The following is a 22742-nucleotide window of genomic DNA, read 5'->3' as shown; positions in this document are numbered from 1 at the left end:
TCGCCAGTGGTCGGCGGAAGGTGCACGTGCCCGTCGACCTGGGACCGGACCGCAGCGACGCATGGATGCACGCCAGGACCGTAGGATCCTACGCAGTGCCGTAGGGGACCGCACCGCCACTTCCCAGCAAATTAGGGACACTGTTGCTCCTGGGGTATCGGCGAGGACCATTCGCAACCGTCTCCATGAAGCTGGGCTACGGTCCCGCACACCGTTAGGCCGTCTTCCGCTCACGCCCCAACATCGTGCAACCCGCCTCCAGTGGTGTCGCGACAGGCGTGAATGGAGGGACGAATGGAGACGTGTCGTCTTCAGCGATGAGAGTCGCTTCTGCCTTGGTGCCAATGATGGTCGTATGCGTGTTTGGCGCCGTGCAGGTGAGCGCCACAATCAGGACGCCATACGACCGAGGCACACAGGGCCAACACCCGGCATCATGGTGTGGGGAGCGATCTCCTACACTGGCCGTACACCACTGGTGATCGTCGAGGGGACACTGAATAGTGCACGGTACATCCAAACCGTCATCGAACCCATCGTTCTACCATTCCTAGACCGGCAAGGGAACTTGCTGTTCCAACAGGACAATGCACGTCCGCATGTATCCCGTGCCACCCAACGTGCTCTAGAAGGTGTAAGTCAACTACCCTGGCCAGCAAGATCTCCGGATCTGTCCCCCATTGAGCATGTTTGGGACTGGATGAAGCGTCGTCTCACGCGGTCTGCACGTCCAGCACGAATGCTGGTCCAACTGAGGCGCCAGGTGGAAATGGCATGGCAAGCCGTTCCACAGGACTACATGCAGCATCTCTACGATCGTCTCCATGGGAGAATAGCAGCCTGCATTGCTGCGAAAGGTGGATATACACTGTACTAGTGCCGACATTGTGCATGCTCTGTTGCCTGTGTCTATGTGCCTGTGGTTCTGTCAGTGTGATCATGTGATGTATCTGACCCCAGGAATGTGTCAATAAAGTTTCCCCTTCCTGGGACAATGAATTCACGGTGTTCTTATTTCAATTTCCAGGAGTGTATATTCTACTGCTCGAAGGATTTGTTGAGTAGTTGAATGTCCACTTCGAAAATCGAATTGCTCCGGTGGTAAGATGTCGAGTTGCGCGGCCAGACGTTTAAGGCGTTGGAGAAGAAGTCTCTCAAAGAGTTTGCTAACGTGAGGAAGCAAACTGATCGGTCGATAACTGTTGGGATACTTCTTATTCTAGCTCGGTTTTGGTACTGCAACAATGGCAGAGTGCTTCCATGCAGCGGGAAACGTGGCTGTCGTAAGTATCCAGTTAAACAGCGCAGCCAGATGAACGATCGCCGACCAAGGTAGTTGCTCCAGTACTCTGCCGGTGATATCGTCCGACCCTGGATCTCCTGGAGCATTGCCGTTCCCTTTCCCGTCCGCTGCAGTCCTGGGTGTTCTCACCTGGATGCTCCAGAAGATCGCAGCGAGCGGGCGCGGACCGCAGAGGGAGCGCCTGGTGAAGGGGGAAGGACACAGGCATAAATACTGGACCAGGTCCACTCGAGGAGTAGTCGCCCCTGATGAAGGTAACTAGTTATGCTACCGAAATATCGTGCAAGTACGACGCTGATATCCGGCAGAACATTCGACAACCCAAGATGTCATGGGCACTATTGCCTCAACATGAGACGACGACATCATTTGCACCATGCCCCGCCGCTGCCAGGTCTGTATTGCTGCCAGATGTAGTCACAGCCCATACTAAGCATGTTAACCAGTTGTCAGAATGAGTGTGCAAATCCGACAAGTCGGAAAAAAAAGAAGAACGTGATTGTGTCATGATTGTCTACGGCTATGCATATCGCAGTTCTTTACGTACTGTATTCTTTACATTGTTTCTACTTAAATACTATCACCTGTTTATACTGTTGTGTGGCGAATTAAACGGAATATTGCAAAATTTCCGTTTGTTCAAAATGGTTCAAATAACTCTGAGCACTATGGGACCCTACGGTCGCAGGTTCGAATCCTGCCTCGGGCATGGATGTGTGTGATATCCTTAGGTTACTTAGATTTCAGTAGTTCTAAGTTCTAGGGGACTGATGACCTCAGATGTTAAATCCCATAGTGCTCAGAGACACTATGCGACTTAACTACTGAGGTCATCACTCGCCTAGAACTTAGAACTAATTAAACGTAACTAACCTAAGGACATCACACACATCCATGCCCGAGGCAGGATTCGAAACCGCGACCGTAGCGGTCGCGTTCCGTTTGTTGCTTTAATTTTGGACACCAGTGTATTACTTCTTTATAGTAACTTTATTCGCGACACATTTTGGACTCAGTGTGCACATATAGCACTCAATCTAATTGCAAAATTATATCACTGTATGACACATAGTTAAGGACATAAGACGTCATAAACAATGAAATGCGTGAAAAACTGCAGCATCATGCATGACGTTTAAATTTATTACTTTGTTGCTACGGACTCTATCCGTACGCAGTTTGCAGACAGTAGCCACGTATAGCGCTGAATGTACCTCCAAAATTATATCATTGTATGACACATACAGGGTTATTACAAATGATTGAAGCGATTTCACAGTTCTACAATAACTTTATTATTTGAGATATTTTCACAATGCTTTGCACACACATACAAAAACTCAAAAAGTTTTTTTAGGCATTCACAAATGTTCGATATGTGCCCCTTTAGTGATTCAGCAGACATCAAGCCGATAATCAAGTTCCTCCCACACTCGGCGCAGCATGTCCCCATCAATGAGTTCGAAAGCATCGTTGATGCGAACTCGCAGTTCTGGCACGTTTCTTGGTAGAGGAGGTTTAAACACTGAATCTTTCACATAACCCCACAGAAAGAAATCGCACGGGGTTAAGTCGGAAGAGCGTGGAGGCCATGACATGAATTGCTGATCATGATCTCCACCACGACCGATCCATCGGTTTTCCAATCTCCTGTTTAAGAAATGCCGAACATCATGATGGAAGTGCGGTGGAGCACCATCCTGTTGAAAGATAAAGTCGGCGCTGTCGGTCTCCAGTTGCGGCATGAGCCAATTTTCCAGCATGTCCAGATACACGTGTCCTGTAACGTTTTTTTCGCAGAAGAAAAAGGGACCGTAAACTTTAAACCGTGAGATTGCACAAAACACGTTAACTTTTGGTGAATTGCGAATTTGCTGCACAAATGCGTGAGGATTCCTTACCGCCCAGATTCGCACATTGTGTCTGTTCACTTCACCATTAAGAAAAAATGTCGCTTCATCACTGAAAACAAGTTTCGCACTGAACGCATCCTCTTCCATGAGCTGTTGCAACCGCACTGAAAATTCAAAGCGTTTGACTTTGTCATCGGGTGTCAGGGCTTGTAGCAATTGTAAACGGTAAGGCTTCTGCTTTAGCCTTTTCCGTAAGATTTTCCAAACCGTCGGCTGTGGTACGTTTAGCTCCCTGCTTGCTTTATTCGTCGACTTCCGCGGGCTACGCGTGAAACTTGCCCGCACGCGTTCTTCCGTTTCTTTGCTCACTGCAGGCCGACCCGTTGATTTCCCCTTACAGAGGCATCCAGAAGCTTTAAACTGCGCATACCATCGCCGAATGGAGTTAGCAGTTGGTGGATCTTTGTTGAACTTCGTCCTGAAGTGTCGTTGCACTGTTATGACTGACTGATGTGAGTGCATTTCAAGCACGACATACGCTTTCTCGGCTCCTGTCGCCATTTTGTCTCACTGCGCTCTCGTGCGCTCTGGCGGCAGAAACCTGAAGTGCGGCTTCAGCCGAATAAAACTTTATGAGTTTTTCTACGTATCTGTAGTGTGTCGTGACCATATGTCAATGAATGGAGCTACAGTGAATTGATGAAATCGCTTCAATCATTTGTAATAGCCCTGTATTTCAGGATGAGGCCTACGGGAAAGACAGGCCGCGGCGCGTACGTCACGAAGGTAAGGCCTGTACTCGCTCGCTCGCTCAACTCAGCAGACAAACTACGTTTCTAGACCTGTTAACTCGTAACTAGGTGTGTACGTACAAACGAGAATTTCACCTTCTACTGGTATCCTCTATTATGGACTGTTATTAGTCCTACAATGATTGGGAGTCCATAGCCCCACCTATAATTTGTTACGGCTGTACTGGGGTACAATAAAATTAAAATCATGCCGAAATGATTATCAGTTGCGTAAGGCACCACTTCTTGTATGAAGTGACGAATGTTAAGCATAAGAGACTAAATGCTATAAACAAGCCGTTATAGCATTTTTATCGAGTATTGATTTTAAATTAAATTTTGTTGTAGTCCTGTTAATCGATAAGACTTCATAATACCAGATTTCAGTTGTTGTTGTTGTTGTTGTAGTCTTCAGTCCTGAGACTGGTTTGATGCAGCTCTCCATGCTACTCTATCCTGTGCAAGCTTCTTCATCTCCCAGTACCTACTGCAACCTACATCCTTCTGAATCTGCTTAGTGTATTCATCTCTTGGTCTCCCTTTACGATTTTTAGCCTCCACGCTGCCCTCCAATGCTAAATTTGTGATCCCTTGATGCCTCAAAACATGTCCTACCAACTGATCCCTTCTTCCTAGTCAAGTTGTGCCACAAACTTCTCTTCTCCCCAATCCTATTCAATACCTCCTCATTAGTTACGTGATCTACCCACCTTATCTTCAGCATTCTTCTGTAGCACCACATTTCGAAAGTTTCTATTCTCTTCTTGTCCAAACTGGTTATCGTCCATGTTTCACTTCCATACATGGCTACACTCCATACAAATACTTTCAGAAACGACTTCCTGACACTTAAATCTACACTCGATGTTAACAAATTTCTCTTCCTCAGAAACGATTTCCTTGCCATTGCCAGTCTACATTTTATATCCTCTCTACTTCGACCATCATCAGTTATTTTGCTCCCTAAATAGCGAAACTCCTTTACTACTTTAAGTGTCTCATTTCCTAATCTAATCCCCTCAGCATCACCCGATTTAATTTGACTACATTCCATTATCCTCGTTTTGCTTTTGTTGATGTTCATCTTATATCCTCCTTTCAAGACACTGTCCATTCCGTTCAACTGCTCTTCCAAGTCCTTTGCTGTCTCTGACAGAATTACAATGTCATCGGCGAACCTCAAAGTTTTTACTTCTTCTCCATGAATTTTAATACCTACTCCGAATTTTTCTTTTGTTTCCTTTACTGCTTGCTCAATATACAGATTGAATAACATCGGGGAGAGGCTACAACCCTGTCTCACTCCTTTCCCAACCACTGCTTCCCTTTCATGCCCCTCGACTCTTATAACTGCCATCTGGTTTCTGTACAAATTGTAAATAGCCTTTCGTTCCCTGTATTTTACCCCTGCCACCTTCAGAATTTGAAAGAGAGTATTCCAGTTAACGTTGTCAAAAGCTTTCTCTAAGATTTCAGTCGAAGATGCAATTCTCGTTAGTATGTACACGCCCAGCTGCGAGTTAACAGGTGTAGAAACTCATTTTGTCTGCTAAGTTGAGCGAACGAGCGAGTTCAGGCCTACCTCCGTGACGTACGCGCCGCGGCCTGTCTTTCTTGTGGGCCTCGTTTCAGGAGATATGACGTCATAACCATTACGCACGAAGCCAGACACTGCGTAGTATGGGAGTGGATGCCCAGCTATAAATAAATACGTGGTCAACCCGAGGTTTCTTTGCTAGTCGTTGATAAGATGACAAATTCCCAGAAGAGCACCGTAGTACTCGTTTATCATGAAAGGTTACACTGTTTAGCTCAAAACATGATTATACGTGAATGCATACGGCAGAACAACCACGCAACTGAATAAATGCTGCTGAGTCGTCCGCTCCAGCTAATGTGTAATCTCAAATTTACAGTGGCTACGAAAACTTTTACAGCAAGAATATTCATAGAGCTCATGCTTGGTTGCGTTCACCATATTAAAAGTAAACTTTCGATACTGCTTGATGCTGGGTGAAGATAAATACGAATACGCTAAAATTGCGTAGATTTTCCAAGCAAGTAATTTCAGAAGCTTAAAGTTTCATATTCATCCGTTTCTAGTAGTAAATGATAGGTGATAGCAGACGGCCCAGGTGCCCCTGGCAGCGACTTATTGCTCACCGGACAGCGTCTGATGACATGTGGACAACGAGTTGCTGCCTCGTCTGACTGTAAATACTTGCCTGTTGCAGCTGCTGCTTCTGTGCCTTCTTCGTTAACCTCAATAAACGCCTTGTGCAGAGCTTTGCTCACTTCTAGGGGCAAATCACTGATACCACCCAGGTCTGCCGTTGGTTCGAAGACGGACGTTATGCCAAGCTGCAAAAGAGTGAAAATGAAAGCTGACATACCACGCTACAGACTTTGAGCGCTAACGCGTGTGAAAGGTAGTCCAATTATCACGTCTCGTTTCGCAAGATCAGCGGAATATAGATCAACAAATTAATTAATAATAAACAAATAAAGTCATTGTAACAGCTTTCAAAAAAGAAAACAAACGAATAAAGAAAAAACGAGAGGAAACGAGTACAGCTAACACCATGCACTACAGGCTTTTTTTTGTGGTAAGTTCCTATGGAAGCAAACTGCTGAGGTCATCGGTCACTAGGCTTACACACTACTTCATCTAATTTTACTCTAAGGACGAAACACACACCGATGCCCGCGAACCGTGGCAAGGCGTCCGAGACCGCGTGGCTGCCCCGCGGAGCAATTGCAGTTGCTCTATATTACATAGAGAAGAACATCTTACGGTTCCGATGAAGATTGTGTTCTTACGTGATGTCTTATTTTATATTTAATAGTCATCCAAATCTTATGTTAGTGTTAACAGTTTTTCACATCACGTTGCTGTAGAAGTGTGCTACGGTCAATGCATTGTTTCTGACTACTCTCGCGACGAGAACATGACTAGCGCCATAACCCGATTTCTCAGAAACTTCGGTCAGCGTTTAAGACGGGACAAAAATAAGTGAACACGTGTTTCAGAGAAAACGACGTTCGAAGTTTTGAGATTACTGCAGTGCCTTTTGGCGAGAGCACAATTCATCCGAATCGGTGGCACAATGGCTAGCATCGAGGCTTCACACTTTGGCCCCGTGTTCGAAACCCGATTATTATTTTTATGTTATACACTGGAGGTATTAATTTAAAAACGCCTTCAGTCATAACTTTTCGTGTTTTATTAACTACACGATGCGTTTCGGACCCTGTGGGTCCATCGTCAGGTGTAATTTGCCTAAATACATGATTTATTTTTTCTCTTGAATGAGGTGAAATGCATATTCCTGTCACGAAAAGGTTTGATGTTAGGTTATGAATTTCGTACGTCAAACGCGGAAATATGTAAGTAATATTGGGAAAGATGAACAGTGTAAACTTGGATTATGTGGTAAGTTTAGACTGTTCACTTTTTCAAATACTTCTCAAATATTTCCGCGTTTGACTTGCGATATTCATAACCTAACATCAAACCTTTTCGTGACAGGAATATGCACTTCGCCTCATTCAAGAGAAAAAAATAAAGCATGTATTAAGACAAATTACAAATGATGATGGACCCACAGCGTCCGAAATGTATCGCGTACTTTATAAAACACAAAAAGTTGTGACTGAAGGCGTATTTTAATTCATACCTCCAGTGTATTGAATACAGTCACGTTTCAAGCTGCGAAATATGTATAAAATTAAATTTTTATTTTAGTTTTTCATTCCTCTACCCATGTCCGTTGAAGTTCACTACACGAATGTTTACCAATGCATATTGAAATAATTGAAATAATTGAAAATAAATAAATAAATAATAAATAATAAATAAATAAATAATTGAAATAATAATTGAAATAATTGCAGTAGGTACTGGGAGATGAAGAAGCTTGCACAGGATAGAGTAGCATGGAGAGCTGCATCAAACCAGTCTCAGGACTGAAGACCACAACAACAACAACATTGAAATAACGTTGTCCTTGTTGTGCATCTTCATGTTTTCGCGGCGTAAAGACAGTTCCATAAAATTTCTGGCGTGCAGCCGCATAAATTCAGAAGAAACTGAATTTATTGTCCTTATTCGTCTAGTAGTTGTCCTCCTAATGAAAAAATTAAAAGAAAATTAAAAAATCACTAAATATATGAGAAAATTATCTGAAATTTTTTCAGTTAAGTTCCTCGGTTCATAGCCGGCCGAAGTGGCCGTGCGGTTAAAGGCGCTGCAGCCTGGAACCGCGAGACCGCTACGGTCGCAGGTTCGAATCCTGCCTCGGGCATGGATGTTTGTGATGTCATTAGGTTAGTTAGGTTTAACTAGTTCTAAGTTCTAGGGGACTAATGACCTCAGCAGTTGAGTCCCATAGTGCTCAGAACCATTTGAACCTCGGTTCATAAACAATTGCAAGCGCCAGTATTTTGTAAAGTGATTCGTTATGTGTGATTTGCAGCGACATTATTGCCAATGCGTGAAATTTTCAGCACTCCGAACGACGTTTCAGTCCCGAGTGATATCCTTATGAAGAAATGTCTCGGTGGCAAACCTGTCTTCACGCGATGCTCGTCGTGTTCAAAACTTGTGTTGGTTGGTTGACGTGGTACGTGTGGGGGGGAGGGGGGGGAGGTGGGGGAAGGGACCAAACAGCGAGATCATCGATCCCGTCGGATTAGGGAAGGATGGGGAAGGAAGTCGGCCGTGCCCTTTCAAAGGAGCCATTCTGGCATTAGCCTGAAGTGATTTGGGAAAATCACGGAAAACCTAAATCAGGCTGGCCAGATGGGGGTTTGAACCACTGTCCTCTCGAATGCAAGTCCAGTGTGCTAACCAATGCGTCTCCTCGCTCGGTGGAAACATGTGTGATTCGAATGTTCCTACGATCGGTATAGTCCGTGGAAATTCACCAAATCTTCCTGAAGAATAAAAATAAGAATAAAATATATCAATGAATATAATAATAATAAATGAAAGCACCAGTCTGCTTTTGTTCTACAATATTACTTTTATTGTGTTAACCGTTTTCAGCTTACAAGGTCATCTTCAGACATTTACTGAGTATTGTTACCAAAGAAGTTACAGCGTTTGCAAACTACACTGGAAGAGAAGTAACACGTCTAGACTGCAGCAGAAACATACAGTATGTAACATCTTTAACAGTGTGGTGGTAATGCAATGAAAAAGTAAAAGAAAAAGTAAAAGTAAAAGTAAAAGTAAAAGTTTTCATTGCATTACCACCATACTCTCAAAGATGTTACTGTATGTTTCTGCTGCAGTCTAGACGTGTTACTTCTCTTCCAGTGTTGTTTGCAAAAGTTGTAACTTCTTTGGTAACAATACTCAGTAAATGTCAGAAGATGGCCTTGTAAGCCGAAATAAAAAAGTAAAAGAAAAAGAAAAAGTAAAAGTAAAAGAAAAAGTTTTCATTGCATTACCACCACACTGTCAAAGATGTTACTTACTGTATGTTTCTGCTTCAGTCTAGGCATGTTACTTCTCTTCCAATGTTGTTTGCAAACATTGTAACTTCTTTGATAACAATACTCAGTAAATGCCGTGTAAGCCGAAAACCGGTTAACACAATAAAAGTAATATTGTAGAACAAAAGCAGACTGGTGTTTTCATTTATTATAATGTTGTTCTACCAAGAACCAACGGCAGATTTTGTTAACATAATGAATATAAGAATTGATATAAGAATTAAATAAAGGAATATGACAATTTAATGAGATTGTTATCCTTCAAAATATCACACACACACACACACACACACACACACACACACGGACACACACATTTTTTAATAAATTATGACATTTATTGTGAAATGGACTTGTACTTTTACAATTAATACACTACCCTTGTATCCCTTAACTTGAAAAGAGACTCTCTGTAGTAATCTTCTATGCACATAGGTAGATAAATGCAAAATAAAATAAAATACATAAAACAATATACGGGTTTCGAACATTGGGTGCAAAATTAAGAGGCCACAAACGCTAACCACTGCTCCGCAACTTCGGCTGACACTTTCGTGCGCTAAAAGTCATCTAAATTACGTTGAAAACTTTGACCACCTTTTTCTCAGGAACGGTGGTTATCTACGGATAAGCTGAGATGCTTGTTCGTTTATTCTGACTCACCTTCTACTGCGCGAAGCCATGTCCTTGTCATCACAATAAAACTGTACTCCCGTTCGCGCATGTGTCTCAGAGAAGGTAACAATGTCACTGTAGTGAATCATTTCGGAAACTCAGTGTCCTCTAGCATAGGCATAGTGCTTGACACACATAAAATTAAACAGAGATGTTTCCCAATGTACTGCATATGCTGTCGGGAAAGCTCCTGGAGTCATTTTTTCCAGACAAACCGTCAGCGCTGTTTCTGATCGCTCGTAGGGACTATCTTCAACGCCTTCCGAACATCATTACTTTCTCTGGCAGCTTAGAGCCTGCTGTAAAGGTAGAAGTAAGTTTTTTGTAAATGCTCTGAACTGCGTTCGTCGTTGAAGGAGCTCACAGCGGACAAGTTTTTGTTTCAGCTATTGGGAACCCGTATCGGTAACATTTCAAACAACGATGAGGCCGTCCAACTAGGATTGCCGAACGAATCTGTACTATTAGAACAAGCCATTTCTAGAGAGAAAAAGTCGCCGACAGCTGATTCAAGGGGTAAATTTCTTTCCTCGAGGAGCAACACACATCTGATATGCCAAATGATATGAGCTGCGCATTAGCAGACGTATTGCTTTATTACGAACAACACTGTAACCGTAAGGAGTCACTCATGACTGCCTTATTAGTCAAAAACTTCATTGCTGACAATGATAAAGACCACAGTGCAGCATATTCATCTAAAGATAACCGTTTGACACACAGAAACCGGTCGTAAACACAAATAGGATTGCAACAGGTAGTACATAAAAGGTCTGTAAACTACAGGGTGCATCAAAAAGAATCACCAAATTTAAAAAAAAAATCATAACATCTACATCTACATGATTATCCGCAATTCACATTTAAGTGATTGGCAGAGGGTTCATCGAACCACAATCATACTATCTCTCTACCATTCCACTCCCGAACAGCGCGCTGGAAAAACGAACACCTAAACCTTTCTGTTCGAGCTCTGATTTCTCTTATTTTATTTTGATGATCATTCCTACCTATGTAGGTTGGGCACAACAAAATATTTTCGCATTCGAAAGAGAAAGTTGGTGACTGAAATTTCGTAAATAGATCTCGCCGCGGCGAAAAACGTCTTTGCTTTAATGACTTCCATCCCAACTCGCGTATCATATCTGCCACACACTCTCCACTATTACGTGATAATACAAAACGAGCTGCCCTTTTTTGCACCCTTTGGATGTCCTCCGTCAATCCCACCTGGTAAGGATCCCACACCGCGCAGCAATATTCTAACAGAGGACGAACGAGTGTAGTGTAAGCTGTCTCTTTAGTGAACTTGTTGCATCTTCTAAGTGTCCTGCCAATGAAACGCAACCTTTGGCTCGCCTTCCCCACAATATTATCTATGTGGTCTTTACAACTGAAGCTGTTCGTAATTTTAACACCCAGGTACTTAGTTGAATTGACAGCCTATTTATCGAGTAATCGAATTCCAACGGATTTCTTTTGGAACTTATGTGGATCACCTCACACTTTTCGTTATTTAGCGTCAGCTGCCACTTGCCACACCATACAGCAATCTTCTCTAAATCGCTTTGCAATTGATACTGGTCTTCGGATGACCTTACTAGACGGTAAATTACAGCATCATTTGCGAACAACCTAAGAGAACTGCTCAGATTGTCACCCAGGTCATTTATATAGATCAGGAACAGCAGAGGTCCCAGGACGCTTCCCTGGGGAACACCTGATATCACTTCAGTTTTACTCGATTTGCCGTCTATTACTACGAACTGCGACCTTCCTGGCAGGAAATCACGAATCCAGTCGCACAACTGAGACTATACCCCATAGGCCCGCAGCTTGATTAGAAGTCGCTTGTGAGGAACGGTGTCAAAAGCTTTCCGGAAATCTAGAAATACGGAATCAACTTGAGATCCCCTGTCGATAGCGGCCATTACTTCGTGCGAATAAAGAGCTAGCTGCGTTGCACAAGAACGATGTTTTCTGAAACCATGCTGATTACGTATCAATAGATCGTTCCCTTCGAGGTGATTCATAATATTTGAATACGTCAATGATACAGGTCTGTAGTTCGATGGATTACTCCTACTACCCTTCTTAAACACTGGTGCGACCTACGCAATTTTCAAATCTGTAGGTACAGATCTATCGGTGAGCGAGCGGTTATATATGATTGCTAAGTAGGGAGCTATTGTATCAGCGTAATCTGAAAGGAACCTAATCGGATGTGATAATCACTCCGAAAAAAGTGATGAAAACATAAGAGTTTGTCACATAAACTGCAACAAATGACTGCAACAGTTTCACAGTCGAACAGTTTTCCTTGTGCTCTGTCAAAACATATGTTTTTATCTCCCATCGGACGGACAGATAATAATTGTCTGAAAATAAAAAATTAAACTTCTCACTCGAGAGAAGGCTTGAACTAAGGACCTCTCGTTCCGCAGCTGCTCACGCTAACCACGGGACCACGGCGCTCCTGAGCTCACACGCTGCTTGTTGTTGCCCATCTTGCACATGGACTACTCAGTTTGTATATTTTGCTTATTTTTTTCATACTTCCACACAACTTCTTCCTGTTTTCTCGATTGATCTGTGTTCAGTTTTTCAAGGCCTATCCACTGTGCCAACTTATAACTAAATCTGAGGGGGGGTGCGATGGGGAGGTTCCCTTGTAAGAGAGTGCTAATAGGTCGCCCTTTCTCACCAATGTGTAGGTCGCCCTTTCTCACCAATGTGTACCATCCAGCACTTTCAGCGGACGTCATAGACTCCAGAAGCGTGACGTCAGTCTTAAGTATCCTTCGTAGAGCGAAGCACAAGTCTGATTTTGCTCCTACCTCGGTAGATCAGTATAATGCGCTCTCGGTACAGAACTTTGCTCAACACTTGTGTTCTCTATCTATTTCCTCCTTCCTTTTGACGTTATTTTGTGTTGTCATAATGTACTGTCCGTACATCGAACCATTTACTCTGGAAGACAATCGCAGTTTATGCAGTTCTGCTTCAGTGTCCTGCGTCATAGATCTGGTGTGTACACTTCGTTAACTAGTATAGGACGAAATTCCTGAGCTTAAGGTGACAGTGGCAAGTGGTGCACAAGTACGTATCTGTGCTGGTAGATCTCGTGTACCATCTACGATTGGCTGTATGTTTTTACATATACCAACGATCGTACATCAATGTTTTCAGTTTAAACTGTCGGATGTTAGTATATTGCTGATTAGGACTGTAATGGAAGTTATGCAGTTCTTCTTCACCGTGGGGCCAGAAGACAATGGTGTCATCGACGTAGCGGAGGCAGTGTTTGGAAAACAACTGTACTGTACTGTAGCTACGATTTCCTTAAAGACTTCTGTTGCAAAGAGTGGCATTGGGAACCCTCTAGCTAAGCTATAAATATATTCGTTGAATTTTCATTTTCAGCTGAAGAAGGCGATGCAATGGCTCACAAACGACAGGTGCCACACATTCTTGTTAAACCCTGACAGTATTTTCCACTGGTATATTTGTGGATAATGACTACAGTTCGCAGCATAATAGAAGGTTCCTGCACTAGCTGAAAACATAAAAACTCAGTCACGTAAGCAGAAAAGTTTTAGTGGAGATGGCAATAGCTGCTGAAAAACTGCAGTGGTAAACGTATATCATTTTCGTAGATTATTTGAAGACATTTGTCAGAGTGGACTGAAAAATATAACAAGTAATGAAGGTAACAGTTATCGAAGTTGGATTGAGGAATTGTGGGACGCTGACATGGGAACACAGGAATATCTATCCAGAGAGGAGATAAAACATTATTAACAACAAAAATTAGCATGAGGGTGGAAATATGTATAGTGTATCTTGTCATTACCATTACAGAACGAAGATTATGCCTTCAAGACAAATTTCTGTAATAATTTTATTGCATTCTCCATTATTTGAAGACAGCTAATTCCGTGTATTAGACCAAGAAGAAATTTTACAGCAAATTACAAAAGATTTTAAAATGTAATACTAAAAATATACATATCTAAAACCACAGTAAAATCGTTAGCAGTGCCATATAAATTAAGTCCTAGAATATCACTGATCAAGTTAACCGACTGGGCTTCTGCATGTGATACAACAAAACAGCACATATTGACTGTAAGGTGGAAATTTTCAACTATAGACATGGAAATCTTAGGGAACGTCCTGTAAAAACTTGAGAAGGTACAAAGATTGCTTTTGTATAATCCTGACATTGTCTGTAATGGGGGCGATATGCAATGTATGGCTTGTGAAGTTTTCTTCATCTTCATCTACATCTACATCTACATGGATACTCTGCAAATCACATTCAAGTGCCTGGCAGAGGGTTCATCCAACCACCTTCACAATTCTCTATTATTCCAATCCCGTATAGCGCGCAGAAATAATGAACACCTATACCTTTCCGTACGAGCTCTGATTTCTCTTATTTTATCGTGGTGATCATTCCTCCCTATGTAGGTCGGTGTCAACAAAATATTTTCGCATTCGGAAGAGAAAGTTGGTGATTGGAATTTCGTGAGAAGATTCCGTCGCAGCGAAATACGCCTCTCTTTTAACGATTTCCAGCCCAAATCCTGTATCAATTCTGTGATATTCTCTCCCATATTTCGCGATAATACAAAACGTGCTGCCTTTCTTTGAACTTTTTCGATGTACTCCATCAGTCCTATCTGGTAAGGATCCCACACCGCGCAGCAGTATTCTAAAAGAGGACGGACAAGCGTAATGTAGGCAGTCTCCTTAGTAGGTCTGTTATATTTTCTAAGTATCCTGGCAATAAAACGCAGTCTTTGGTTAGCCTTCCCCACAACATTTTCTATGTGTTCCATCCAATTTAAGTTGTACGTAATTGTAATACCTACGTATTTAATTGAATTTACGGCTTTTAGATTAGAGTGATTTATCGTGTAACCGAAGTTTAACGAGTTCCTTTTAGCACTCATGTGGATGACCTCACACTTTTCACTATGGAGGGTCAACTGCCACTTTTCGTACCATTCAGATATTTTTTTCTAAATTGTTTTGCAGCTTGTTTTGATCTTCTGATGACTTTATTAGTCGATAAACGACAGCGTCATCTGCAGACAACCGAAGACGGCTGCTCAGATTGTCTCCCAAATCGTTTATATAGATAAGGAACACCAAAGGGCCTATAATACTACCTTGGGGAACGCCAGAAATCACTTCTGTTTTACTCTATGACTTTCCGTCAGTTACTACGAACTGTGACCTCTCTGACTGGAAATCACAAATCCAGTCACATAACAGAGATGATATTCCATAAGCACACAATTTCACTACGAGTCGCTTGTGTGGTACAGTGTCAAAAGCCTTCCGGAAATCCAGAAATACAGAATCGATCTGAAATCCCTTGTCAATAGCACTCAACACTTCTTGTGAATAAAGAGCTAGTTGTGTTTCACAGGAATGATGTTTTCTAATCCCATGTTGACTGTGTGTCAATAGACAGTTTTTTTCGAGGTAATTCATAATGTTCGAACACAATATATGTTCTAAAATTCTGCTGCATATCGACGTTAACGATATGGGCCTGTAATTTACTCCTACTACCTTTCTTGAATATTGTTGTGACCTGTGCAACTTTCCAGTCTTTGGGTACGGATCTTTCGTCGAGCGAACGGTTGTATATGATTGTTAAGTATGGAGCTAATGCATCAGCATACTCCGAAAGGAACCTGATTGGTATACAGTCTGGACCAGAAGACTTGCTTTTATTAAATGATTTAAGTTGCTTCACTACTCCGAGGATATTTACTTCTACGTTACTCTTGTTCGCAGCTGTTCTTGATTCGAATTCTGGAATATTTACTTCGTCTTCTTTTGTGAAGGCATTTCGGAAGACTGTGTTTAGTAACTCTGCATTGGCAACACTGTCTTCGATAGTATCTCCATTGCTATCGCGCAGAGAAGGCATTGATTGTTTCTTGCCGCGAACATACTTCACATACGACCAGAATCTCTTTGGATTTTCTGCTAGGTTTCGAGACACGTTTCGTTGTGGAAACTGTTATAGGCATCTCGCATTGAAGTCCGTGCTAAATTTCGAGCTTCTGTAAAAGATAGCCAATCTTGGGAATTTTGAGTCTGTTTAAATTTGGCATGTTTGTTTCGTTGTTTCTGCAGCAGTGTTCTAACCCGTCTTGTATACCAAGGAGAATCAGCTCCGTCGTTTGTTAATTTATTTGGTATAAATCTCTCAATTGATGGCGATATTATTTCTTTGAATTTAAGCCACATCTGATTTACACTTATATTATTAATTTGGAACCAGTGGAGATTGTCTCTCAGGAAGGCGTCAAGTGAATTTTTATCTGCTTTTTTGACTAGGTATATATTTCGCTTATTTTTCGAGGATTTCGGGATTACAGTATTCAATCTCGCTACGACAACCCTGTGTTCACTAATCCCTGAATCGGTTTTGATGCTCGTTATTAACTCAGTTACCAAAAATGACTTTTTTTAGTTTATCAATACAATGACAATATCGAACTGCCTATATAGCAGTGTGTAATGGCTGATAAAAGCGAAGGATAAAAACTAAAACCAGGATGCACAGCTCATTTGTACAGTATAAATAGTTATCAAACAGTTTCTAAGATTGTTTAACAGAAGCTAAGTACTAAAACTAATCTACAAATGGTGTCAATTTTTATGAACTAAATAGTTTTCATTTCACTTACTTTCCTTAGCGTTTCCTGAAGCTCCTTCTCGTATTCCAGCTTGAATTTCGGCAAATAGACATGTACTTCTGTTTCGTACACTTGACGCAGAATATGATGCAGATCTATACTAAGAAGGTTTTTTTCCAGAGTTGGCAAGCCATTTACTTCTTTGGGTAACAGTATCATCATACTGATTCTCTGTCCCTGTTCAGTAAAAACATATTACAACCAATAGTCGCATGTAGGCATTTGGCATAGTGAAAGTCTTGTAATTACCCAAGAAAAACATGTACAAATGCACTTACTAATCAATGCTTTTGTCACGTTCTCTGACCCTATGGAAACTGCCTGACATCTGAACTTAGCTTATTATTATCAGAGGCAACTAAAGGAACAGTGACACATAAGGAACAGTGAGACAAACATCTAAGTAATTTACTGAAATACAAAATATGAAATAGTCAAGAGATGAGATTACATTTACCTTCGATTTTGTACTGACAAAGAACAATAAATAACTGCAAGCAACCAACAAGAAACATTTTGAATACATCTTAAGTTTTTACTAATGTATCATAATGAGAAATAACTAAAAGCCCAGCCAATGATATTTTATCGAATTCATTTTTCATTATTAATAAAGAAAATGAGCGCACAATATTTAATCCTCTTACTTTAATTTCTGTAGAAATATGAGAAGCTCTGCCATCACTGACACATTATATTATCAAAAATTAATTTTACTAATTAGTGTCACAGATTGGCAACATGTAAGAAATACTATGTTATGTGTAGCAGACTGTGAAACTCCAAAAAATTCCAGAGCAAATCGTGGGTTTATGAGTTGCACTATCTTACATGCCTAGGCTAACATAGAATGACAATGTCAATTCTTGCATTATTGTATTGTAATATTTATTGAAAATGGTACTGGTATGTCGATGTGCTGGAAGAAGGGTGATGCCTTCAATAACTTACAGACTATCTGCATCGTGCTAAGAAAAGTATAATCAGCTCTCAGTTCTACAGAGAAACGGAGCTGGCATCATAATAGATACAAAAGAATTTAAAATTTTGGAAAGAATTCATTCAATTGAAAGTAAACAGCAATCAGTGTAAAGTATTAAAATTCAGTAAAACAATCTTGGCTGCACCAGATGTTTACTTTGGGTGGCAAACAGTTTCAGTCTATGATTTAGACCATCTTCAGGCTGCAAGCATTGCAATATGATAGTATATATATTCAGAGCGATTGCTATAAAAAGGAATGGTAACATGGCTAAAAACATCTAAAATAAAAGCTACAATAATAACAAAATAAAATGTTATACCCATGATAGCGGCTGGTTCTATGTCCACCACCACCAACTGCCATCATGGGTATAACATTTTATTTTATAATTACTCTGACTTTTATTTTTTATGTTTTTATTCACATTACTATCTGTTCACCACCACCAGCCACCGTCATAGATATATCATTTTGTTTTTTAATTACTGTAGCGTTTACTACATAGATCTCTCTGGATATGTGTTACTGTTGTATTGCAGCGCTTATGGCCTGAAGATGATCTAAATCATAGACCAAAACTGGTTGCCAACCAAAATAAACGCCTGTTGTGATCAAGACTATTTTACTGAATTTTTTTTTTAAAATAGAAAAAACTGGCGCCCGGAATCAGTATACTTAATTACCTGCATATACACAATAATGTTACTGGACAATGGAAGCGTTGTTCATTTTGCAAGGAATGGCATTTTAGTTGCTTGATACTGAGAGCTTGCCTGGAGCAGTTTGAAATGTAGTTTAAATAAGTAACCTTTTTCAGTGAGAACTTCATATCCACTGTTGAGCAGATGATTATTTGACAACTTTCATTTCATGTTTATAAAGTTCTGATAGGATTTGGAACAGTAGGTATAAAATTTTAAAAGGATTCAGGAGAGTAAGAAAACAATATTGATGTAATTTGGTTCAGAGTTTGAAATTGCGTAGTGATATTCATTAATAAACATAACTATTAATGCTCAGTTAATTCTGCACATGTAGCTCAAACCAGGAAGAATTTATTAGCTGACAGAAGACAATTTAGAAGTTATAATTGAGGTAATGCACCTCTTACACAGCCATTTCATCACTTTTAATAAGTAGCTTGTGGAGCCACCAACGTATTGCATTATGTAGGTTAGAAATTTGGGTAATTAGAAAGCTAAGCCATCTAGTAATGAAGTACGTTTTTAGTAAAATTAAGTTCCGGTTGCATACAGTTTGTTTGTTTCATTTTTCCTATGATGAAGAGTGAGCCGACAATACAGGAAAGCGGATTTAGTCCATGGTTCGTGTGCCTGGATGCTATATAGGAAAGAAAAAAAGTAATCAAATATCACAGAAAAGACATTCCAACCAAAACTAAAAAGAAAAAGAAAGACAATCCTAGACATAGAAAACAATAAGATGTGATAGTACGAACAGAGTAAGATCACAGTCATATTTAAAATAATTTGATCAGTTTTCATCAGTAGCTAGTTTCAGTTCTGTTAGTATCACAATACTAGGAAAGAAATGGGTCAGAGATATTAGAAGAAGGTTGTTTAACAAAAACATACGGAAATCAAGACTCTATAGGTGCTGTACTTGATCTATAATTGCTTAAGTGATCAATAGTCTCCACAAGTAATTCATAATGCAGATTTTGGCGTAACTAGTCAAGTTAATAAGCAGTATTTTCTAATACTGGGTTTTCCAGTAATGCAGAAATATTGTATATGAGGATATTCAATTGCGGATTTCTTTTGGTTATCCCCTATAAATACTATAGTGTAGAGCACAGATAATTAGGGGCTGCTTAGGCACAAGATCATTGCAAAGAAACCAGCAATGATATCTCTCAGCTTAGTATTAGATATAAACACAGTAGTCCATTATAACTTATATATTACAATTTAAGTTAAGGTATATACATGAAACTGACTTATTTGTTGAGAAGGAACAATATTAGGTTTCTAGTAACAATATATGTGCTATGCGACAATTCTTTTAGTTCACTTTATTGGTGGTCACATAAAAAGTTTATTTATCCTGTTTTTCCTTTCTGGCTCGAAGGCGATTTTTAATTAGCAGTAATGATTATTTTCATTCTAGTATTGCGGATGGCGATTCCCATGAAACTCTACTGAGCCATAGAAGCGGAAAGAAAGAAAGAAGAGGGGAAACAATTTAAGTTTAACGTCCCGTCAAGGACGAGGTCATTTGAGGCAGGGCACAAATTTTTATTTATTTATTTATTTATTTATTTGCAGTGAACATTCCCCGCATTCGCCTTAATCGAGGACTTAATCAAGGAAACCCCTGAAGATGTAAGCCTGGATGGCTGGACGGCAAGCAACATATCCAGAAAGCTAATAAACACAAAATAAAATAGTAGGTGATAAGGTGCTATGAAATTTTCACGAAATACTGAAGTCTGACAAAGAATTAGTCTTTTTTTCTTTCTTCCTCAGGTGTGCAATATCCAACTGAAGTGACTGATTGATGATTAGATCCTGTACCACTGCGAAACTGCAGGAATTTTGATTGCCAAGTTTCTCCTGCTGTTACAAATACTCCCTGATATTTTGTATAAGATTAAGATTGGGGTATCTGCAATAGGGAGCGTGAGTATCCGTCGAAGCAAGACTGTACGTTAGCGGTCCAGTGAACACGGCTGCTATCCTCTTGGAAAACGGGAATGTCCACAGACTATTCACCGGGAGGATCCAGGAGAAACGACAAGAACTGGACAGTGAGAACGTTGAAATACACCCTCCGGTTCACGTTAACGGAAACCTGAACTAATCCCAGCCCTATCTACATCTTTCACACACTGTATGTTAAAGTCTCATTGAGTAGTCGGGCGCATTCCACGGCTTGCATCATTTGAAAAGAAAGTAAATTGTAACTCTTCAGACAATACTTCCATTCAGCTACTGTCCACTATGCTGCTACCTATATGACGCTGGACGCTGTGAGAAATGGCCTTCAGCGAGCTACCCAGTTCCAAATGTCCTTTATAAGCGATTCTCTTAGCAATGTTCGCTCGAAAACTCGTCGAGTTTGGCCTATATTCGGTGACTGCAGCAATTCCTGTCAAATTTGAAATAGGATGTCACCAATAAGGTGTGACGTTCATCTCTGCTCCATGTCGACCACTGCAAATACAGTAATGTTCCTCGCAAAGACACTGGACAATCCGCTTAGATAAACCAACAAATCGTTCAAGCTGTGTGCCGGACCGAGACTCGAACTCGGGACCTTTGCCTTTCGCGGGCAAGTGCTCTACCAACTGAGATACCCAAACACGACTCACGCCCCGTCCTCACAGCTTTACTTCTGCCAGTACCTCGTCTCCTACCTTCCAAACTTAACAGAAGCTCTCCTGCGAACCTTGCAGAACTAGCACTCCTGAAAGAAAGGATATTGCGGAGACATGGCTTAGCCACAGCCCAGGGGATGTTTCCAGAATGAGATTTTCACTCTGCAGCGGAGTGTGCGCTGATATGAAACTTCCTGGCAGATTAAAACTGTGTGCCGGACCGAGACTCGAACTCGGGACCTTTGCCTTCCACGGGCAAGTGCTCTACCAACTGAACACCCCCTGGGCTGTGGCTAAGCCATGTCTCCGCAATATCCTTTCTTTCAGGAGTGCAAGGTTCGCAGGAGAGCTTCTGTTAAGTTTGGAAGGTAGGAGACGAGGTACTGGCAGAAGTAAAGCTGTGAGGACGGGGCGTGAGTCGTGTTTGGGTAGTTCAGTTGGTACAGCACTTGCCCGCGAAAGGCAAAGGTCCCGAGTTCAAGTCTCGGTCCGGCACACAGTTTTAATCTGTCAGGAAGTTTCATATCAGCGCACACTCCGCTGCAGAGTGAAAATCTCATTCTGGAAATCGTTCAACATTTTTCACTGTGAGATTATGGTTACGTCCAAAAACGATAGCTTCTTTCTTTCACTTTGGCACATCTCCACGTCGACGCATGTTACTGCACTGTTTCCACAAAACCGACAGGCACATACACTTCGCTGCCATGACTTACCTAAGGGTCACATAACCACCATCTACAGCTCTCCAAAACGACCAGTGAGCTCTTTGAAGGGGATGAACAATCTGTTCGGTGACCTTATCATTTATACGCAATGCGCATAGGAGGAAGTTAGCAGTAGCCTTTTCAGCATCAGCAAAAACTTTAAAAATAATAATCCTGCAAAGAGTCGATTCCCTTCCATATTTACGTCCTATCGCAGCTTGTATCCGTTTCTTGCGGCCTTGCCGTCGAATGGACGTTAAACCACAATATCCCGTCGCTTTTTTTTTATTTGATTGACATCAAACGATTGGCTTCTTCCAGTATGGCGAAACTGACGTACAGATTTTTCCCTCTACTCGTGTCAGTGTTAACTTTTTCGAATTAATGTGCAGGCCATTACGACCGAAGTTTATTTCTTCGAAAAATTTAGTGATTACGTCGTATCATCCCATCACATACGTGGCGTAATGTCTAAACAGTGGGCTCCCAACTCGCGTTTCTCATCAGTGGCAGCTCGCTCCCACCCGCAGTAATCGACTTCCTAAAAGGTAAAATTCAACAAAAGCACTGAAAAAAAGGAAAGGTAAAAGTCATGCTCAGTCTCCTGCACAATAATTCCCTACATATGACCATAGCATAGAAAGAAAATACGGGCACAACTAAAAGGGAAACCACATTATCACTATTTTGTAACATAAAGGAAAACAGGTATGGAGGAAAAGTCGGAAAAAGGCAAAAAAGCACACACATAGATGTGGTTGCGAGCCTGTCGGGGCTATCCTCATCCACATCTTCCCATCTAAGAGTGTCATCCAGTAATTAAAGAGACAAACTGGTCTGGAGAAAAAAGCGTTTATTTTTACA

The 22742-nt window shown here is 41.2% G+C and overlaps 1 protein-coding gene across 3 annotated transcripts in view; it reads right to left on the bottom strand.

Annotated features, from left to right (window-relative positions):
• Positions 1-22742, bottom strand: part of LOC126235741 (leukocyte elastase inhibitor-like) — a 227039-nt gene that overhangs the window by 54860 nt on the left and 149437 nt on the right. For all 3 annotated transcript variants that reach the window (XM_049944524.1, XM_049944526.1, XM_049944525.1), the window contains exons 6-7: positions 16838-17023; positions 6173-6308 (exon numbers count right to left, since the gene is read on the bottom strand). In XM_049944524.1, coding sequence (XP_049800481.1) covers positions 6173-6308; positions 16838-17023 — 322 coding nt within the window. The remainder of the gene's footprint in view (positions 1-6172; positions 6309-16837; positions 17024-22742) is intronic.

Source organism: Schistocerca nitens, chromosome 2 (assembly GCF_023898315.1).
Source record: "Schistocerca nitens isolate TAMUIC-IGC-003100 chromosome 2, iqSchNite1.1, whole genome shotgun sequence".
NCBI lineage: Eukaryota > Metazoa > Arthropoda > Insecta > Orthoptera > Acrididae > Schistocerca > Schistocerca nitens.
This window is presented reverse-complemented; position numbering and strand designations above follow the sequence as displayed.